This window comes from Gastrolobium bilobum, unplaced genomic scaffold (genome assembly GCF_033153095.1).
Source record: "Gastrolobium bilobum isolate Gb01-03AN ecotype WA unplaced genomic scaffold, APGP_CSIRO_Gbil_v1 utg15716, whole genome shotgun sequence".
Classification (NCBI taxonomy): Eukaryota; Viridiplantae; Streptophyta; class Magnoliopsida; order Fabales; family Fabaceae; genus Gastrolobium; species Gastrolobium bilobum.
In genome coordinates this window covers 40,536-62,049 of record NW_026899761.1, presented here as the reverse complement: position 1 = coordinate 62,049, position 21,514 = coordinate 40,536, and the positions used below count along the sequence as shown (strand labels likewise).

Here is a 21,514-nt window from a genome sequence, read left to right as displayed (position 1 = left end):
GAATTGACCGCGTATCAAATGTGTATGGAAACATATCGAAGCGTCTCAGTGTCCAACACACATTTTTTTCAAATTTGTGCGTGGGGTACTTTATTGGTCCCACCCCTGAAATGAATATAAGCCAGCTCTCGAGAACTATAGAGAAAGTGGGCTCCTTATCGTTGTAATTCAAATAGTTGAACTGTTCAACTAAACAAAATGGAACCGGCAATAGGTTGCAGGTAAATGGAGAAAAAATAGCATATGGAGAAGATCTATATGAATGCACTTTCCCATTGTCGGAAATGAATAATCGGATATGGTTTGTGCTCATGATCAACACACTTTCTCATAGGAGGAAATGAATAATCGGATATGGTTTGTGCTCACCAACCACTTCTTATTTGGAAAGCTAAACATTTTCAGAAGAGGAAATTATGTAGCTTAGCAAAAGATGTTGATTGGACAGAGATTTATTTTAGAAAAATGCTGTGTACTCATTCCTTAATTGCAACATGTGACTGATTATTCATATTGTCTTATTTAAAATAAAAATTATATCTAATTCAGATGCAGCTATATTAACAAAGAGTAAAATTATTTGATAAATAATACTCCTCGAAGAATAACGAAATAGTACTTAAGCGGAAAATCACATTTTAAGAGAAATTTTGCACTTTTAAGAATATTCCGTAGATTTTATTATCTGTCAAGAAAGGAGAGTACTACATGGATATTTTTCATCAATGTTATAGGTTAATACAAAATTTTCAGGAAAAAAGTGAGCTGTCCGGTGATCAAGAGAACTGGGTATATATTGATCTAGGGTGCTCTTAGTCAAAAAGGTCCTTGGGGAGCTTCCCATGCGCAATGCAACGATGGTGGGGAGGCGTGTTTAGTGGTTATGGTGGCTTTCTAAATGAGCAGAGTAACAGCTTATGAAAATAATTGTAACATCCCGAGCGCTGACGAGGACGGAGAGTGATCGCCGGTGCAAAGAGGCACGGACAAGGAGCGGCTCTTTACAGGCTTCCAGTGGGGAGTTACATGCATGAATGAATCGAATTGACACTCGAAAGAGAGGGATTCCAATGACTGTGCAGGTATTAGAGTGCACAGTTTGGGATAACTTATAAGAATTAATTGGTACTACCTATACTAACAAGATGCATCTGCTTTTCGGTAGCCCGGAACAGAAGTACTCCATAGTTATAAGCGTGCTAGACTTGGAGCAATTCTGGGATGGGTGACCTCCTGGGAAGTTTTCCCAGGAAGTGTGCGAGTGAGGAAAAAGCACACTGAAAAGTCTCGTGTTAGTGTGGGGATAATCATTGATTCTTGAAGCGGTCGGGCGTAACAATAATAGAACAGTGTGTATGTGTGTGTGTCTGTCTTTGGGAGTGAGGAGGGTATTTAAAGGATGCTTCCTTGTGAGGAAGACAGTATGGGAGGATAGGACAACCTAGCTACCATAGCCTGTCTTGTTTAAGCAAGACGTATAGCAGCCATTGTCAGTGTACAATGACTGCCTATGTGTAAGAACCTGCACCGCTAATTAAGGAAATTAATTAGATAATTATGAGATAATTTCATAATTGACTCTAATAATTATTATGAGGCTTTAATAATTGTAGTAAGTGAGTAATAATGTTGAAAGTCGTTTTTCGAACGAAAAATGCAGATACCGGTTCTGCTACTTGGTATAAATGCGTACCGATGAAGTATCCCAAAAAATTATAATAAGTGCATGAATATTCCTAGAATAATATATAGGACTTGTAAAACAAGTTTCAAGTTAAAATAATGAGAACTGGTACCAGAACTGATACTGGCTATGAAAAAGCGCGTACCGAAAAGGTGCTGTGAAAAATAAAATAAAAATATGATAAATCTTAGAAAAATGAGTAGGTTTAGAATTTCAAGTTTGAGATTAAAATGCTAAGCGTAGCTATTAATGTTAATACTGTGTGTTTAAAACTTAAGTGGCATATATAAGGCCTTGGCACGAATTTCTAGGTCAAAAATCTCTAACATTACGTGCCTCCTTGCTGAACCTTGAGCCTCCCTTGCTTCCACCCTCTTCCTTGCTTGAGAAATTACCATTTTGATCACCTTTCTCCTTAGTTTCTTCACTAAATCTCTTGGTATGAGTGTGCTTTGGACTTGTGAGTGTGAAATGAGTACTTTTTCTGAGTGTGGTGGCTGTGGGAAGTCAGTTTAGTGGCTGTGAGTGGTGGTTTGTGGGCTGAGTTTGTGAACTTTTGTGTTGATCATCATATAGAATTGTGAATTGTTGCTCACACGTGCCTTGGATTAATGTGCTGTCATATGCTATATGTATGTTGCCTATGAATGTGACAAGATGGAAAATTCTGTATGAGAAGTAATTTTTATGTGGCAGCTTGGTACGGAAAGTACATGAAATATATGCTATTATGATGATGATCTAGTCATGCATATACACCTCATAATTCATTTGTTTCTTGTTTGTGTGAAAAGCATATCATAGCATACATGCACGAATTTCATGCTGCTCATGGACTAGGATAATTATATAAATATGCATATGTTTGAGCACGCATCATATAGGCATCCCTTCGGTACCAGGGTATGGGACACTTGGCTTCCGTCCGCATAGGCCACAGTTGGAATTCACCTTTGAGGAGCCATTATGGAATATCCACTGTGTATGTTAGTACGTGCACGACAGTGCTATGAACGTACAAGGAAATGGCGTTATATACGCACTAACATGACTATTATGAATGTACATGACCATGGCGTTATATACGCAATAAGATGATGATTAACAGCTGTACGGAATTTTAATGTTCATGCGACTGTTTTGGAGTTCTGTGCCTAGTTTAATATTGTTGCATTATTGATTTTACTGCCACACTACTGGGATTTTTCTCACCCCTTCGAGGGCTCAATTTTTATAAATTGGAGGAGGACTTAGAAGCATTTGAGGAAGTGTTTGATGACATGATTACATGACAATTCTGTTAAGTTATGTAGTTGACAACCTTGTTGTTTGCTCGCTGTCTCTGTTGAGTGTATTCTGAATATTTGACCTTGATGTAGTTTCTTAAAGAATGGCATGCCATGATGTATATTCTGTTTTGAAAAGAAGTGTAGCATGATGTTTATAATTCTGGTAATTAGTTTGCGAAAAGAATTGATGTTGTACTTAAAATAATATTTTTGAACTATTTTTGCGAGAACTTTGCGAGTTGTCGTTCTGGGGCTACAGACCTCTGAATGAGGTATAATTCATATGTACGTAAAGCCCCAGTTGTGTACTTTCAGATTATATAAACTTTACAATGAAATTCAGAAATTCTGATTTATTATGATTTTTAAAAGTCAGGAGGTTTCTGGAAAAATACAATGAATTTTCAAGTACCTTGCGAGTTCTGTTTCATGGGGCTATTCACCTCCGATTCGCTTATAATTTAAATGTACACGAAGCCCCAGATGTCTAGTTTCTATATATCGAAGAATATTTTTTAAGCTGTTGATTTCGAATTTACATGATTTTTGCAAGACAGGCTGTTTTCAAGAAAAATCAGAGTTGCGCAGCGAAAGCCTTTCCAAAAATTTACTTGCAGCTTTTATTTTGTGAAGTCAGTTTTTCCTAGCAAGATTTTAATTGGTAACATAAAATTGTTTTTACTGAATAAGAATTTTACTCGTCAACGTTACGTCTCTAATCAGATTTAACAAACTCTTCCCTTGGATGCATACAAGGGAGGGTGTCACATTTATTTTTTCTGCACTTTAAGCATACCATAAAAACATTTTCTGCATACAAAAATTCTGCATATTTTTCTACATATTTAATTTTCTGCATTCTTTTCTTTTCTATTTTTTGTTTTGTGTTTCCTATTTTTCTGCACATCTTTTCAAATCTTAGTTTATGCGAGGTACTTCTAACCCGCAACTCTTGCAGTTTGATCCTGAGATAGAAAAGACAGAGAGGAAACTTAGGAAAGACGCAAAAGCAAAGAAAGCGAAAGAAACAAAAACAACATCAACTTCTACGGAAACAAAGGAAAAACCAAAAGAGGAACCTAAGGAAGAACCAATGGCAGAAAACAACAATCAAATTATTCGAAGGACATTGGGAGATTACATGACCCCAGCTAGAGCTCCACAGACAGCAAGCATTGTTAGACCCAACATAGAGGCTAACAACTTTGAACTGAAGCTGACATTACTGCAATTGATTCAAAAAGAACAGTTCGCTGGAGGAAGCACAGAGAACCCTTATTGTCATCTTGATGACTTTTTGCTTTACTGTGATACATTAAAAGTAAATGGAGTTTCTCATGATGCTATATTGCTCAGGCTATTTCCATGCTCACTGAAAGATGAAGCAAGAGATTTGTTGCAGTCTCAACCTGAAGGAAGTATAACCAGTTGGGATGACTTAGCCGCAAAATTCTTGGCCAGATTTTTCTCAGCTTCAAAGATGGCTTGGCTCAAGGCAGAGATCACAACTTTTGAACAAAAAGAAAGCGGATCTTTGTACAAGGCTTGGACACGATTCAAAGGATTACTCCGGATGTGTCCTCAACACGGAATTGAAGCATGGGAGAAGGCAAGAATCTTTTTCCAAGGGATGACAGTCAACACAAGAACATTGGTAAATGCCGCTTCAAGAGGCTCATTGAAAACAAAAACTCCAGAGGAAGCACTTGAATTGTTAGAATCATTAGCATCTCAAGAATTTGATAATGCTCCTGCTCCAGTTGCACCAAGAAGATCAGGGATCATGAAGCTTGAAGGCTATGATGCACTCTTAGCCTAGAATGAACAAATGCTGCAAATGCACAAGAAACAACAAGAAGAATTAGATGCCCTTAATAAGAAATTTAATCTTTCTCAAGTTTCTTCTGTTTCTAATGCTAACATTAAATGTGATATTTGTCAGGAGGCTCATGCAACTGAGGATTGTGAATACATCAGAAACACGGAAAAGCCACCAACGGAGGTCAATGGACTCTGGTATGATCAAAAGAACTCGAACAATCAATATGGTAATCAAGGGAGGAAGAATAATAATCAACACCCTGGGTTGAGTTACAAGTCAAACTACCAGCTGAATCCTCCTATGCCATTGCAACAACAACCCAGGGCACCTTTTCAAGTTACACCGACACGAACCCAAAGGCACAATCTAATGCAATTGTCACAAGAAGTGGGATCGTGATTCAACCTGTGGAAAAGCCACCAGTTGAAAAGAAGAAAGAAGTTGAACCTGAAGTCGAACTTGAAGCTGGACCTGAAATTGAAAAAGAAAAAGAAGAAGATGCAGTAGAAGCAGAAAAGAGCATTCCAGAAAGAAAGTTATTCAAATGGGAGCAAAAAGAAAGCTTTGGACAGACAACCAAAAGCAGCAGACCCGTCTCCTTATGCAAAAGTTCCATACCTTCAGCAGTTGAAACAAGAAGTCCAAAAATAGCAATACACCAAATTTCTGGACATCTTTAAAAAGCTGCAAGTCAACATTCCTTTCGCAGAAGCCCTGGAAAGCATGCCGAATTATGCAAAGTTCATGAAAGACCTTCTATCAAAGAAACACAAGTTGAAGGAATGCGAAACAGTGGCCTTGACAGAGGAGTGCAGTGCAATCATCCAGAAGAAACTTTCTCCCAAGCTGAAAGATCCAGGAAGCTTCAGTATTCCTATTGAAATAGGAAACATTGAAGTTGGAAAAGCATTATGTGATCTGGGAGCAAGTATCAAGCTGATGCCACTATCTATGTGCACTCTTGGAATCAAGGAGCTCAAGCCTACTACCGTTTCTCTCCAGTTAGCTGACAGATCGATCAGACGACCAGATGGGGTAATTGAGGATGTTTTAGTTAAAATTGACAAATTTATCTTCCCTGCAGATTTTATAGTTCTGAATATGGAAGAAGACATCGAGATTCCCCTATTAGTTGGAAGGCCATTCTTGGCCACTGCAAGAGCAATGATCGATGTGGAGCAAGGAAAACTGATGCTGAGGGTGAACGAAGAAACAGTCACCATTGACGTCTTCGAATCAATGAAACATCCAATAGACGGAGAAGACTGTTTTATGATAGACATAATACAAGAAGCAATTGATGATGCTATGAAAGAGGATAGTTCCCCTCTTGAGTTAGAATAAATCAATGAAGAAGTTGAAATAAATGATAAAGAACCAGTGGTGGAAGAACTTGAAAGAAAGAAAGATGACATCCCTCTTGGAGCACCCAAGATTGAGCTTAAGGAGTTACCTCCAAATTTAAAATATGCCTTCCTGGGTAATAACGATACATATCCAGTCATCATGAATGTAAAGCTAACAACCGCAGAAGAAGATAAGATTCTCAAAGTGCTGAAGAAACACAAAGCTGCCATAGGATGGTCTTTCTCCGACCTGAAAGGTATAAATCCTTCATTTTGTACTCATAAAATTCTAATGGAATATGATATTAAACCTGTGAGGCAGCCACAAAGGAGACTCAATCCAACCATGAAAGAAGTGGTTAGGAAAGAAGTGGTAAAACTATTGGATGCATGTATGATCTACCCTATATCTGATAGTGCATGGGTAAGTCCAGTACAAACGGTACCCAAGAAAGGTGGAGTCACCATGGTGAAGAATGAGAACAATGAGTTGATTTCAACAAGGATAGTCACTGGGTGGAGGATGTGCGTTGACTACAGAAGACATAATACAGCCACTCGGAAAAACCACTTCCCACTTCCTTTCTTGGACCAGATGTTGGAGAGACTTGTTGGCCATGCCTTTTACTGCTTCTTGGATGGGTACTCAAGCTACAACCAAATAGCAGTAGCTCCAGAAGATCAAGAAAAGACAGCATTCACATGCCCTTACGGAGTCTTCGCTTACCGGAGGATGCTCTTCGGCTTGTGCAATGCTCCTGCAACTTTTCAAAGGTGTATGCTTTCTATCTTTTATGATATGATTGAGAAATCTATTGAAATCTTCATGGATGACTTTTCTGTTTTTGGTCCCTCTTTTGACGTCTGTTTAGAAAATTTATCTAGTGTTTTACAAAGATGTCAAGAGAGTAATCTTGTTTTAAATTGGGAAAAATGCCACTTCATGGTAAAAGATGGCATAGTTTTAGGACATAAAGTGTCCCAAGCTGGTATAGAAGTAGATAGAGCTAAGATATTTGTTATTGACAAACTTCCCCCTCCTTCTAACGTTAAAGGTATAAAGTTTTCTTGGTCATGCAGGTTTCTACAGACGCTTTATCAAAGACTTTTCCAAGATAGCAAAATCACTATGCAAGCTGTTGGTAAAAGATGAGGAATTCAACTTCACAGACGAATGTTTGGTAGCATTTAATATTTTAAAAGATCAATTGACCACTGCACCTATTATCACTGCACCTGATTTCACATTTCCTTTTGAATTAATGTGTGATGCTAGTGATTATGCCATAGGAGCTGTTTTAGAACAAAGAAAGAATAAATTGTTGCATGTGATTTATTATGATAGTAAAATTCTGAATGATGCACAAAAGAATTATGCAACCACTTAAAAAGAGTTACTAGCAGTTGTCTATGCATTTGATAAATTTAGACCGTATTTGTTGGGGTCTAAAGTAATTGTTTACATTGATCATGCTACTTTAAAGTATTTGTTGAATAACCAGGATGCAAAGCCACGACTACTGAGGTGGATGCTGCTCCTTCAAGAGTTTGAAATGGAGATCAGAGACAAGAAAGGTGTAGAAAACGTGGTAGATGATCACCTCTCCAGAATTCAAGAAAAAGATCTTCAAGACGGACCTGAGCTGAAGATCAAAGAGGAGTTTCCGGATGAGCAAATCATGGCTATCAATGTCATCTCAGATCCGCAACCGAAGGAAGTAAAGACCACAAGTACACCTCCTTGGTTTGCAGAATTTGCAAACTTCAAAGCAACAGGAGAAATTCCAGTAGACTTCACATGGAAACAAAGAAAGAAGTTCTTACATGACGTCAAGAAATACTTATGGGATGAGACCTTCCTTTTCTACAAATGTGCTGACGGCGTAATAAGGCGCTGTATTCCAGAAGAAGAGATGAAGGACGTCCTGTGGCACTGTCATGGTTCCAGCTATGGTGGACACTTCGCAGGAGAAAGAAAGGCTGCAAAGGTGCTGATGAGTGGTTTCTATTGGCCAACACTTGACAAAGATGCAAGGAAGTTCGTTGAATCATGTGATAGATGTAAGCGAACGGGGAACATCTCCAAAAGACATGAAATGCCCCTTAACAACATATTGGAGGTTGAGATCTTTGATGTGTGGGGAATAGACTTCATGGGACTCTTTTCCCCTTCCTATGGCAACAAATAAATCCTGGTGGCAGTTGATTACGTCTCCAAGTGGGTTGAGGCAGTTGCCCTTCCTACTGATGATGCTCGGGTGGTTATAGCATTCCTGAAAAGAAACATATTCGTTCGATATGGAGTACCGCGAGCAATCATAAGTGACGGAGGAACTCACTTTGACAACAGACAAGTGGAGTACGTACTGGCTAAATGCGGCATGAAGCATAAGATTGCAACACCATACCATCCACAAACAAGTGACCAAGTGGAGATTTCCAACCGAGAGCTGAAACGTATCTTGGAGAAAATAGTGGGAAGCTCCAGAAAAGATTGGTCCAAGAAGCTTGATGATGCACTGTGGGCATACCGGACTGCCTTCAAGACACCAATAGGTATGTCCCTCTTCCAATTACTGTTCGAGAAAACTTGTCACTTACCAGTAGAATTGGAGCACAAAACACTGTGGGCAATCAAGTACCTGAACTTCGATTCTAAGACAGTAGTTGAGAAAAGATTGCTTCAAGTGGATGAGCTCAACGAGTTCAGACTATCTGCGTACAAGAGTGCAAGCCTGTACAAAGAAAAGACGAAGAAGTGGCATGACAAAAAGATCCTACCTCGAGACTTCAAAGTGGGGAATCAGGTATTACTCTTTAACTCTCGTCTTCGTCTTTTCCCTGGAAAACTTAAGTCCCGATGGTCGGGACCATTCATCGTAAGGAACATGAAATCATATGGAGCAATGGAGATTAGTCCGCTGGACTTCGATAGAAGCTTCACGATGAATGGCCAACGACTGAAACTATACATGGGAGGAGAAATAGACAGGGGAACAACCACTGTTGCCCTTGTCGAGGTAATTTGAGCGAGGTACGTCAGGCTCGTGACGTTAAACAAGCGCTAACGGGTAGGCAAACCTATGATTTACTGCTTTATTTTAAAATTTTAGTTTAGTTTATTTTGATTTCAAGAAAAGCACCTGAACCTGGTTATGATGAACACAGGTTCAAGTCCCCAGCCCATGCTACCCGATACAATGAATACATCAAGAAGAAGTCCTTTGTCCGAGAAAGGATCTTCTACCTAAAGCAAGGGCAACACCCTGATTTCTACAACATCATGGTGGCCCAAGGATGGAGAACATTCGGGAGACTTCCCGCACCTGCTCATGAGGAGTTAGTCCGAGAGTTTTATGAAAATGCTCACACTGTTGAGCAAGGAACCAACATGGAATATTTGAGTTATGTAAGAGGGAAAGTCGTGAGATATAATGCTACTGCCATTCAAGAAATTCTACAAACAGCTCACCATGACAGAACTACACAGAGGACTTGTAGGTTTCAAACAAAACTTGCAACCATTGAATATGAGAGAAATGATCCTTTTGGTGTAGCTGAGCCAATACTTCAGGGTCTCACACTTCCTGGAGAAAAGTGGGACCCCACCAAAGATAGAAGCCAACCAAAAAGGATTTGGCTGAAACAGCTGAATAATGTGGCTAAGGTATGACACCACTTCATTAATAGCAACATCATGCCCAGTTCAAATCAAACTGAGATAGTAGTGAAGAGAGTTGTCCTCATTTATACTTTGATGATGCGACTGAGGGTAGATTTGCCTAGGGTACTGGCTGATAGTATCTATGAGCTGGCTCATAAAAAGGACAAGACAGCAACCATTGGCCATGCCTCTCTGATTCAGAGTTTATGTGCAGCAGCAGGAGTGGAGATCCCTACTGAAGGGGATACCATCCCATTGAAGCCCGAGATAGATCCTAAGTACATTTCTACCTACATTAGAGGCTCCTCTGTTCCTGACGATGATGACCCAGTGTCACCACCGGAGACTCGCGGCAGACCGCGACGCACACCCAGACCATCTGCTCCAGCTGAGAGACCACCAGTTTCGACTACTGACAGTCGAATGGATGATATGGAGATACATATGGGATTTATCAGGCGGCGGCTGAGGCATATGGATCACAGGGAGTAGGAGTATCAGATCTACATGACTACACATCACCACCCTGCTCGACCAGATGGACCTCCACCTTTCCAGCCCACACCTTATGATGGTTCAGATGAGGAGGCCACTTTTGATGCTGCTCGGCGGAGCACTTCTACATCTCAGGCCACCACTTCACATGCTGCCGACGATGAGGACACCGAGATGATCCCGACCATTGTCCGAGATGCTGAGGAGGATGACAGAGACGATTGAGACGTCCCCTTTCCCATTCTCCCTTTTACTTTCTTTTGATGATTTGAGATTAGCATTTTTGGTTGATATGCTAACCTTGTGACATGTTTTCATACTATCGCTTTTATTACTGATGAGGTAGATTGTTTCATGCTGTTTCAGAATAAGCGACTAGTTATGCTTAGCTTGCACAAGAATTATTTTTAGATTTAAATATGTTGCTGAGGACAGCAAAATTTAAATCTGGGAATGGAGAATGTGCGTTCCATCTAAGCACATTGGATTGAGACCGGAGGAATTTTCATGAGTATACACAGAATCTCCGGTCAAGACGGGGAAATATCTCAAATCCTTTTTCATACAATTTTTAATTCTTGTTTTTATGTTTTTCATGCAATTTTTAAATTTTGTTTTACATGTTTTAGTTAGATAATCTTAATTGTTTTGTTGAAAAACCCCAAGCAAAATTTTTTTGTGAAGATTCTTACAAATTTTTCAAAGTTTCTCAATGTTTTAATTGGAAAAATGGCGGGAAGTTTAAATTAGTAATTGATTCAAAGCATGATGATGCACTTATACATATTCACTTTTATGAACATCATTGCAATAAGTGACATGATTCATTGAAAATATTGTTTGATGTTGAAGTTATTTGAGAAAAAGAACAAGGAAATTACTGTGCATTCATAGCCGTGAGGGTTTGAGCCTATACAGAAATTTTTTATTGAGTGCGCATTCCATTGTTGAGATACTCTAGAACTTGCTTTGTTTCTTGATTAAAATAGTCTGTGATTTATTCTGTAGAGATGATAGAGGCATGTTCTTTCTCTAACTAGATGGCCTAATAGCTAACCTTTATGATATTCCTTAGTAAAGTCCCCTTGAGCCTAGACTTTTTGTTCATGAAGAAACCTTGAATATGAATAGCCACTTCCCCAATTGAATCCTCGCCTTAATAGCAAATTAATTTCAGATTTCAAGTAAGGAGTGGATATGAGTTTCAACTATGCAAGCGTTCAACGGAATAAAGAAGTACAAGCAAAAGGGCAAAGCCCAAAGAAGAAAGAAAAAGGAAAGTTGGTTAGACTCAAGAAGAGCGAGCAAAATGCTCCAAACAAAGAAAGGAAAAGAAGCAAAAAGCAAGAAAATACGCTTAGAAAGAAAACGACAAAAAGAGAAGGTTCAATGAAGAAAAAAAAAGAACTGGAAAGAAGAAGAAAAGCTTTACAGCCGGAAGAAAAGCACAACACTTGTTCCATTCCTTAATCTGAATTTATCTTAAACTTTTGTCCTAAATTCTTTCCCTTCCTTTCACCAGGCCACATTATAACCTTATGAAAGACCTCTTGATCTGCTTAATTTATCATAAGAACTGTGGAGAGCGAGAATATAAGCAAGCCTATAGTAGTGTTGATTCAGTGGAATAAGAGAGAAACACCAACCCTCTAGACAATTGAGCGAGAGCGAATTAAAACTCCTAGTGAGGGAGTGTCTCAAGAAGTTTCCACTGTTCTTGATCTTAAGGAATTTCATTAAAAGTTTTTACTGATGGATTATTGATCTTATTGTTTTGATGCATCATCCTTTCCTTAAGTCTGAATGCTTTGTAGTCATTTCTCTAATTAAATTCTTCCTGTGAATTCCATGCAATTGGAAATCTTGATTGAATTCAATTAAGTTTATTCTAGTGCATTACTGAGGACAGCAATGTTCAAATCTGGGAATGGTTGATAAACCCTTGGTTTACCATGTTTTTAGGCTTAATTATGATTGATATATGTTGTGAATTGCATCAAAATTAGGGTTTTATGTTGTAAAGTTACAGTAATTGAATATCTTGCTAACATGTTGTCGTAATACTGATTTACAAGGGTTTTTGACACATATTATGGCATTTTGGAACAAAAGGAAGACATCAAGTTGAGTTGAAATCACAAGAAAGCAAGATTTCAAGTGTGTACCAGCTAAAGGAGGACGTTTTGGCGTCCATGAAGCACGTTCAAACGCACAAAAGAAAGGAAAACACCATTGCCCCTGGAGGAGAACGTTTTAGCGTTCAACAGCACGCCAAAACGCCCAGAAAACATCCAAAACTCTTCGAAGAGCACGTTTTGGCGTGATATTGGATGCCAAAACGTGCTGAGGCAGAGAGCAATACACTAGGAGGACGTTTTGGCGTGCTCTTGAGCGCCAAAACGTCCATACGCGGTCAAGCCAACTCCAGGAAAGATTTAATCAAGATATGCAGCAGATTCCATAAAGATACAAAAAGGAAACATATCAACCTTGATTGAATTAAAGATATAACTACAATGGGAAGATATGAGGAAGATACAACAAAGATTTGAAGCTTTAATTCATCAACCAAATCTCCAAGATATTACATGCAAAAAGGAAACAAAGATGAAATCAAATACAAATCTGATATGGATTCATTGGAGATTTAATGATGGATACAACCCCAAAAAGCTATAAAGAAAGAGCTTGGGGTCAAGACCAAAACACCAATTCACAATTCCAGAGCATTACACCAAGCTTGAAGGAGGAATCCTGTTGCGGAGCGCTGGACCACTGAGAAACCAAGTCAACATCACACCAATGGAGGCTTGGGGTTCTCTTTTCTTTATTATTTCTTTTCAATTCAGTATGCTAGAGTAGTTTTTTTATGTAGTTAAGGATAAATGGAACCCAATTGAATCTTTATGTTTATGAATTAAATTGTCTCTGAATCCTGTTCTTTTTATAATTGAATAAATTATCTGTTTTTAATGCTTTCTATGAGTTTGTTCCTTATAGAATGATTTTGGGGAATTGTATGACAATAGGGATGTTGGTGCATGAACCTTGACTTGATAATTTATCATAATCCTTGTGATCTAGGAATAGGAATAGGAATAAACATAGGGTAATTATGCAATCTTGTAATTCTTAATCTTAATGCATGTTTTCTTGGGGAATAATCGGGGAACTAGAGTTCTTTCAAGATTACATAGATTTAGGGTAACAAGGAATTGAGCCCTAATTAACTTAGAAAGAATTGATTGGCAATATATTAAGAAACAGATTCTTGGCTATTTAATTCATAACATATTGAGGATATTGGGGGAAGTCGAAACCTTAACTACGGTTTTTTTAAATCTTAATCAAACATCATCTTCACTCATTCTTTTAATTCTGAAATTTCATAATTGCATGTTCTTAATTGTTTTTAATTTTAAGTTCTTTGAACAACAATTCTCTTCATCTAAATTCACCATTCTCTCAAACCAAACCTTTGATTGTCCAACTAAAACGCAATTAGTGAACTAGTGGTTGAAATTCTGATCCTCGTGGGAACGATCTCGTACTCAGTACATTTTATTACTTTCACGATCGGTGCACTTGTCGTGTCACAACATCCACCTCGAATACATCCTGGGATAAAGCCGGCAAGAAGGAAATTCCTCATCATTTAGGAAAACCCGTAAATGTGGTTGAATTGGATATGAGAGAAGAAGTGATCTCCAGGCCAGAACCAGATGGGGAATTGGAAGACCTTATGCTGGGAAAAGAACCTGGTCAAGTTACTCGAATTGGTAAGACCATAGATCCCCACATCAAGAAAGAATTAGCCAGGTTTCTCAAAAGCAATACGGATGTCTTTGCATGGAAGTCATCAGAGATTCCCGGCATAGATCCAACATTTTGTTGTCACAAGTTGGCAGTTTACCCCGGATCAGCACCAGTTTCGCAGAAGAAAAGGAAGATGGGGCCAGAAAGAAAAGAAGTTCTGGAGGAACATGTGAAGGAATTGCTGGATGCCGGGTTTATTCGTGAAATACAATATACGACTTGGCTTGCCAACGTTATCATGGTGAAAAAACCCAACGGGAAATGGAGAGTCTGCACTTATTACACGGATCTGAATAAAGTGTGCCCAAAGGATTCTTATCCTATGCCCAACATAGATCAGCTAATGGATAACTTAGTTGGATTCCAACTGCTATCTTTCATGATGCCTATTCGGGTTATAACCAGATCCCAATGTATCTTGAAGATCAAGAGAAAACTTCCTTTATTGCTGAAAAGGCCAATTACTGCTACAACGTGATACCTTTTGGGCTCAAAAACTCTGGAGCTACGTACCAGAGGATGATGAACAAGGTGTTTGAGGATCAACTAGGCAAGAATGTAGAAGTGTACATTGATGATATGATCGTTAAGTCATTTGACATGACGAACCATGTCGGAGATATGGAGCAGACATTCCAAAAGCTTAGGAAATATCGCATTCGGCTGAACCCGGTAAAATGTGCATTTGGAGTCCCAGCAGGGAAATTTTTGGGTTTTATGTTAATCCATAGGGGGATTGAAGAAAACCCTGACAAGTGCAAGGAAGTGCTTGATATGAAAGCTCCTCAAAGCAAGAAGGAGGTTCAACAATTGACTGGTAGGCTGGCGGCACTAACCCGATTCTTACCTAATTCAGCCGAAAAAGCCCTCTCATTCTTCAAATTGTTGAAAAAATAATCTGTTTTATCAGATGAACACCTTTTTCTATTTAGTATTTCATGATTAATAAATTTGAGCAAACTTTATCTTTATCATATTTATGTCTCGCCAATATTTTATTGTTAATATGCGTTTGAAGATAAAGACCCTAGGAATATAACAGGTGTTTACTCGAGGATCTATTATAAGGATCGCGATCATGAGAACTCGAGGAAACTGAATGCCTATTACCTAAAATTTATTCCTGGTCTTGAATCACCAAGAAAAGGTATTGGTGATCTCAATAAGACTAGTATGATATCATTTACTTGTATGGAGATACAAGGTAGGGACCTCATGGAATACAGGCATGGTGATGCCTTAGCTGATGTCGTGGGTGGATCTGTTGGAGAACAGATAACACTGAACTGACCCGCTGAGAGACTCCACAAGGATTCATTATAGAGAGTATCATTGGATTTGTAAAGTCTCTCGTCGTTTCGTAGTATGGATCATCCTATACTTAAGGATGTCATCGTATACTATGTCTTAGAGTTACACTTTGACTGTACAACTTTATCCGCCTGAAAATGGGAAGAACTCTTGGGTATAACTCAAATACATGAGTATAGATGGACATGCCGAAAGGACTCACAATCCCCTATAAGGGATTAGTCGTTCACAAAGACCGGTAGAGCTTGGATGACTTCTAGTTGACTCGGGAATCTACGCATAGTAAATGATCATGAAGAGTCATGATCTGTCATAGAGTCAATAGAAGAAGATTTCTAGTTCCTGTGAAATATTATACTTAGTTAATAAAGAGAGATGATACTCTATCCTTGTTCACGACTAAATATGAATGACGATATGAGGGATAATGCTGGCACGATAATCCAAATCAGAAAGGTAGATCACTTGATCAACTCAATTAGTTATGGGGCTACAGAGTATTGCTAGTGTATCATGTAGTCATTAAATGGATTGGGCCTTTTTAAAGGAGTTTAACTAGTCCAAGTTTATATATTTCAGTAACTAATTGGGCTTAATGGGTCATACACAAAGGTTATTCCTTATTGCAAGTTATAGCAAGTTTGAGCCAATAATGAGTTATTAGGCTTTGTCAAGACTATGAGTCATGTTGGGTTGGAGTAGGGACTCCAAGCCCACTTGATGCATGCGCCCTTTTGGGGCATTAGTGATGAAAGAGTTTTCTCCACTAATGGGCCCAAATATGATGGTAGGCCAAAGAGGCCTTGGGGCATGAGTCCTAGTAAGTCAAAGAGTTGACTTGACCAAAACAAGGTCTGGGCAAATTTAAAATTTGAATTTTGAAATTTGAATTTTTGAAATTTGAAAATCGAAATTTGAATTTGAAATTTGAAATTTGAATTTGAATTTTAAATTCTATGAGGTTAGGTTGTTTAGGATAATTTAAATAATCTTAGGATAATCTAAATTATCTGAAAGAATTATCAAATAGAGATTGGAAGAAGATTCTCTCAACTGCTCTTTCATTTGAATTCAGAAGTCAAATGAATACTGTTGCAACAAACTTTCTGAGGGAAGAAGAGGGAAAAATGGTGCATATGTGGAGAGAGATCCTGACTGGATTCTGTATCAGATTTCATGGAACAAATGGATATGATCCATGCTTGAATTTTGAATTCAAGTCATGAAGCTTCCAAAGGGTCCCAACAGTCTGGTCTATTAAGGAGGGATCAAGGAGAAAGAGTTCTCGCTTGCAAGAAGGAGATAACCGTGTGGATCACCGTTGGAGGGCGCCATCCTTTTGCGCCTAAAAGTGGAAGGGTAATTCTAAAACCACATCTCGTTTCAACGTAAAGATTCCTAAAGCATTGTTGCATTGGGTGCATAGATGGTCTATGCTTCTGCACTCCGAAATTTTTATTTTTTCCACCCATGTATGCGCTCCATAGTATGACTATGGTGCTGATTTTTCGCACCTTTCAAGTTTGAGTTTTGAATTTTTAGAGAGAGGAAGGGAGTGGGATGCTGGAATCTGATCAAAAAAGGGAGGGGAAGGTGCCCTAATTAGGGTTGTCATGTCATTTAAGTGGCACCTTGTCCTTTAGTGAAACCCGGTGTAATTTTTATCTGAACCGTTATCAAATTTTTACCAGAAAACACCCAAGACTCTAACTTTAAGTACTTAAAATTAATTTACTCTAATTATCATGTTCATAACTTAAAAATTTGATTACTGGATCACAGATCCACTAACAATTGTTTAATTGCACTATAGTCTTTACTGGTGTTCTTAACGGTACCCGAATTTCCTAATCTTCTTAACTTTAAAATTATTGGTCTAATTATGACTTGTTAGGTATATATTGGTCTTTATTTCTATTTTCTCATCTTTTTCCCGTTCTGGAATTCTACCGGCTGCTTCTACAGCAGTACAAAATACCCAGCATAAGTGACTTTTCCAAAATACCACAATATGGATATCAATCTTCATCAAATCATATATTAACCTCATTCGTGATGTTTATATCATTATATTAGCTCTCTAACTATAATTTGCTAACTTAGAGCTATTCTACTGACTGTTACTGCATCAGCAGTCAAAAATAGCAGATGAAAATTCACCTATGTAAAATACCCTAAGTATGGATATCAAAATTCTTAGTATTTCATCCTCATTCCATTTATGACCATAAGGTCCTCATCATAACCCTCTAATTTAAAAGTCATATAATTAGGGTTATTAAATCACCATTTCACCAAGGTTTCATGCTTACTTCCTCAGGTGAGCACCAACGCTTCAAGCTCCTATCTTTCTCAAGCAAAAATGCCTTCTTTCCACAAAGAACACACCTTTAGAAAGACACATAGTTAGGACTCAAAAACACAACTCAAAGGTGGGATTCTTCAAGAATAAGGTTCAAGAAACTTACACTAAAATTTAGGGAAATAAGCACCAAAGTGGTGTTCTTCAAGGAGAACTCAAAGCACCATCACATGGCTTGGACATACTCAAGAATCGCTGCTGTATGGAGGGATATACTCCACAAAAATTTGGTTTTCAAGAACAAAAATGGTATGTTCTTGAAGAGGAGGATGAGGGGAACAAGTTTTGTGAAGAGTGTTTGGTGATTTGATGGAGTTTTGGTGGTGGAAAGCTAGAGAGAAGGATGAGAAAAGCTTGAGCTCCAGAAATGGTGGGGAGAGAGAAAGTGGCGCTGCAAATGAGGGGAGGAGGCTGCCCTAGTCTCTTTTAGGATTTTGACCAAGTCACTTAAGTGACTTTCTGTTCTTTAGTGACACCCGATGTAATTTTTATCTGAACTGTTATCAATTTTTTCACCCAGAACCTCCAAGACTCAAACTTTAAGTAATTAATATTAAGTTTGTCTAATTATCATGATAATAACTTAAAATTTTTATTAGTAGATCACAGATCCACTTACTGTTGTTTAATTGCATTGTAGTCTTTACTTAATTGTACCCAGATTTCATAATCTTCTTAATTTTAACATTATTTATCTAATTATGACTTGTTAGGCATATATTGATCTTTCTTTCCATTTTTTCATCTTTTTCCCGTTCTGGGATTCTACTGACTGCTTCTACAGCAGTACATAATACCCGGCAGAAGTGACTTTTCCTAAATACCCCAATATGGGTATCAAACTTCATCAAATCATATACTAACCTCATCTATGATAATCATATCATCAAAGTAGCTCTCTAACTCAAATTTGCTAAATTAAAGCTATTCTACTGAATGTTACTGCGTCAGCAGTCAAAAATAATAGATGAAAATCCACTTATGTAGAATACTATCAATATGGATATCAAAATTCTTAGAATTTTATCCTCATTCCATTTATGACCCTAAGGTCTTCGTAATAATCCTCTAATTATGAAAATATGAAATTAGAGTTATTATAGTAATTCCAAGTCAGGATACTGTGAATTTATGGAAAATTACTTGTATACCAAGTAAGCGTGATATAAAAGCACTGACAGGTAATGGTTATGATTTTTCTCCGTCTTTGTTGTTCCGCCAAAGCCCATTAAGGATGATGGTTAAATTGTGTATATGATTGATAGTGAGATATTTGGTATATATGCATACATGTGCATTCATATAGGCAGACATATTGTTTATGTATTTAATTTATGTATATTGATATTGTTATGTGATATAACACAAGTAGACAGGTAGAAAGAGAGATAGTGGAAGTACATATCTTCCGTAGCAAAAATATAAAGATGGATAGCCAAAGTATAAATCTTCCGTAGTACTAAGATTAACAGAAAATCAAGACGTAGAAAGGGGATTGAGTAATTAAGACGAAGAAATAGGTTCCTAGTTATAATAATAATATATTATTATTATTATATGTAAAAAGGCAGGGAAGAATAAATCTTTCGTATGAAAAGATAGGGAAGAATAAATTCTTCCGTATGAAACGGCAGGGAAGAATAAATCTTCTGTATTATAAAAGCGGGGAAGTATAAATCTTCTGTAAGATAAAGCAGTGGGACATAGGGGAGTCTAATGCTTTCAAAACAGATAGTGAGATAAAGACAGTAAGATAGAGACAGTGAGATAAAGACAGTAAGATACAGACAGTGAGATAAAGACAGTAGGGTGCAGATAGTGAGATAAAGTCTGTGAGAAATAGACAGTAAGATAAAGTCAGTAGGTTATATTAATAAAATTGCATATTGTATTATTTGATTTATATCTGACCTTTCATGCAGATAGTGAACTCTTGGGTGGAGACTACTCCATAAATCCAGAGTCTTATTGGGATTCATTTCTCACCTTGTTGTGGGGTTGTAATTTAAATTATAGGTACATCAACAGCAGGAGAATTGGCAAAGGGCATAGGACTAGTTCAGTGAGGATAGAGGACTCCAGAGGAGTTGGCACTAGCCAATTTGAATGTCTGTGTAGACACGTTTTGAAATTCATGAAGTATATGATCATGCATTTATATAGTTTGTTATCTTTTTGAGAGGCATGTATTTTACTATGTGTATATTATCAAGTAATGTAGTTTGACGTTGTATTGGCACGAAGCCATTTTCAGTATATATACGTTGGATAAACCTTTCTGTATTTCAGGAACAGGTTATAATGGTGGGATTTAATCCCTGGTATAGTCTGATTTATAGCCGTTATGCTGTCCGTTTGACTCTATGCGGAACGGTATAAATTATCATATCTGAATTGTAATTGGTCATTGATTATGATCTCTTCGAATTTGTATAGGTATAGGATTGTACAGATAATTATAATAAAAAGTAAAAGTTAATTGGAAAGAAAAAGTTATACCGTAAAAATTACATCGGGTAAGTAGAAATTTTAATTAAGTATTCTGCTACTTAAATCTAGTTATGCGAATAGTATGACCATATGTAGTTAACTATCCGATTATTAAATTGAGGCGTTAAACTAATTTCATAGCAAAATAAGGTTTCGTATTTTGGACACAAACTTGAGCTATACGCATTCTATATATGTGATCTTGGTTTCGTCAAAAAGATAAAAGTGAGATCTACAACTTCTATGAACAACACAAGGTCAAAATCCATCATCTTAGCTACGAAAAATTGGCCAGAAAACAGCTTCAGAAAAATTTTCACCAAATTGTTGCTCCTTCTTTATCGTTTTAAGTCCTTCTAACTTAACCATTGCTCCAATGCTCCTATTCAAATCAATTGTCATTCAGAACAAGCAAAATTGATTCACATAAGTAAATAATTCAAAGTTAGTATTTTTTAGCCAAATAACCCTAAATCTCATGCTTTTGACTAGTTAACAATGTGAGTTTAGTCCTTTAAAACATGATAAACTATGAGATACTAAATCAAGAAAATATTCACAATCCAAGTCATAGAATTGTAACAAGAGTTATTAAGAAAGAAAGTAGGGAAATTAAACCAAAGCACCCCCTTATTAGGATTTTTAACTCACTCACACTCAAGTATTTTAGGTATGTATTTCACTTATTCTTCTCTGAATCAACACTACCATAGGCTTGGTTATATTCTTATTCTCCACAGTCTTAATGGTGTACACAGTAGATCAATAGGTCTTTTATTAAGATTGTAATGTGGCCTGGATAAAGAGGAAAGGAAATAAATGGGAAAATAGTGCCTCTAAGATTAGAATATGACCATAATTATTTTCATGTCTAAAATTATCATGATCACTCACTTCAAGGAATATGGTTAAATCCATTGACCAGACTTTGAAACCTTTCTTTTCTCGATATAACTACTTTTGGAGCAAGAATATTTTCTCTTGATATTTTATTCAAATTATTTAGCAAATTTGTTTGATCTTTTCAATCATCGTTTAGAGTTATAATTATTTTAGAATTATAGCATATATATTCATAAAAATGATGACTAGAAAAATCATTGATTTTGGGCAATCCTTCTGCAATATATGAAATATAAGCTCTTCAAGAGGTTAAGAAAATAATAAAACTCAATATAAGACAAAATATTTTTCTGAATAATTTTCAATAATAAAATCATCATAAATAAAATATA

General features: G+C 37.3%; 1 protein-coding gene across 1 annotated transcript; it reads left to right on the top strand.

The window, feature by feature from the left end:
- Positions 1-5,518: 5,518 nt before the first annotated feature.
- On the top strand, positions 5,519-6,139 carry LOC133293258 (uncharacterized). Its single transcript, XM_061491796.1, has one exon. It carries the CDS (start codon positions 5,519-5,521, stop codon positions 6,137-6,139), a length of 621 nt encoding a protein of 206 aa, XP_061347780.1.
- The last annotated feature ends 15,375 nt before the right edge of the window (positions 6,140-21,514 follow it).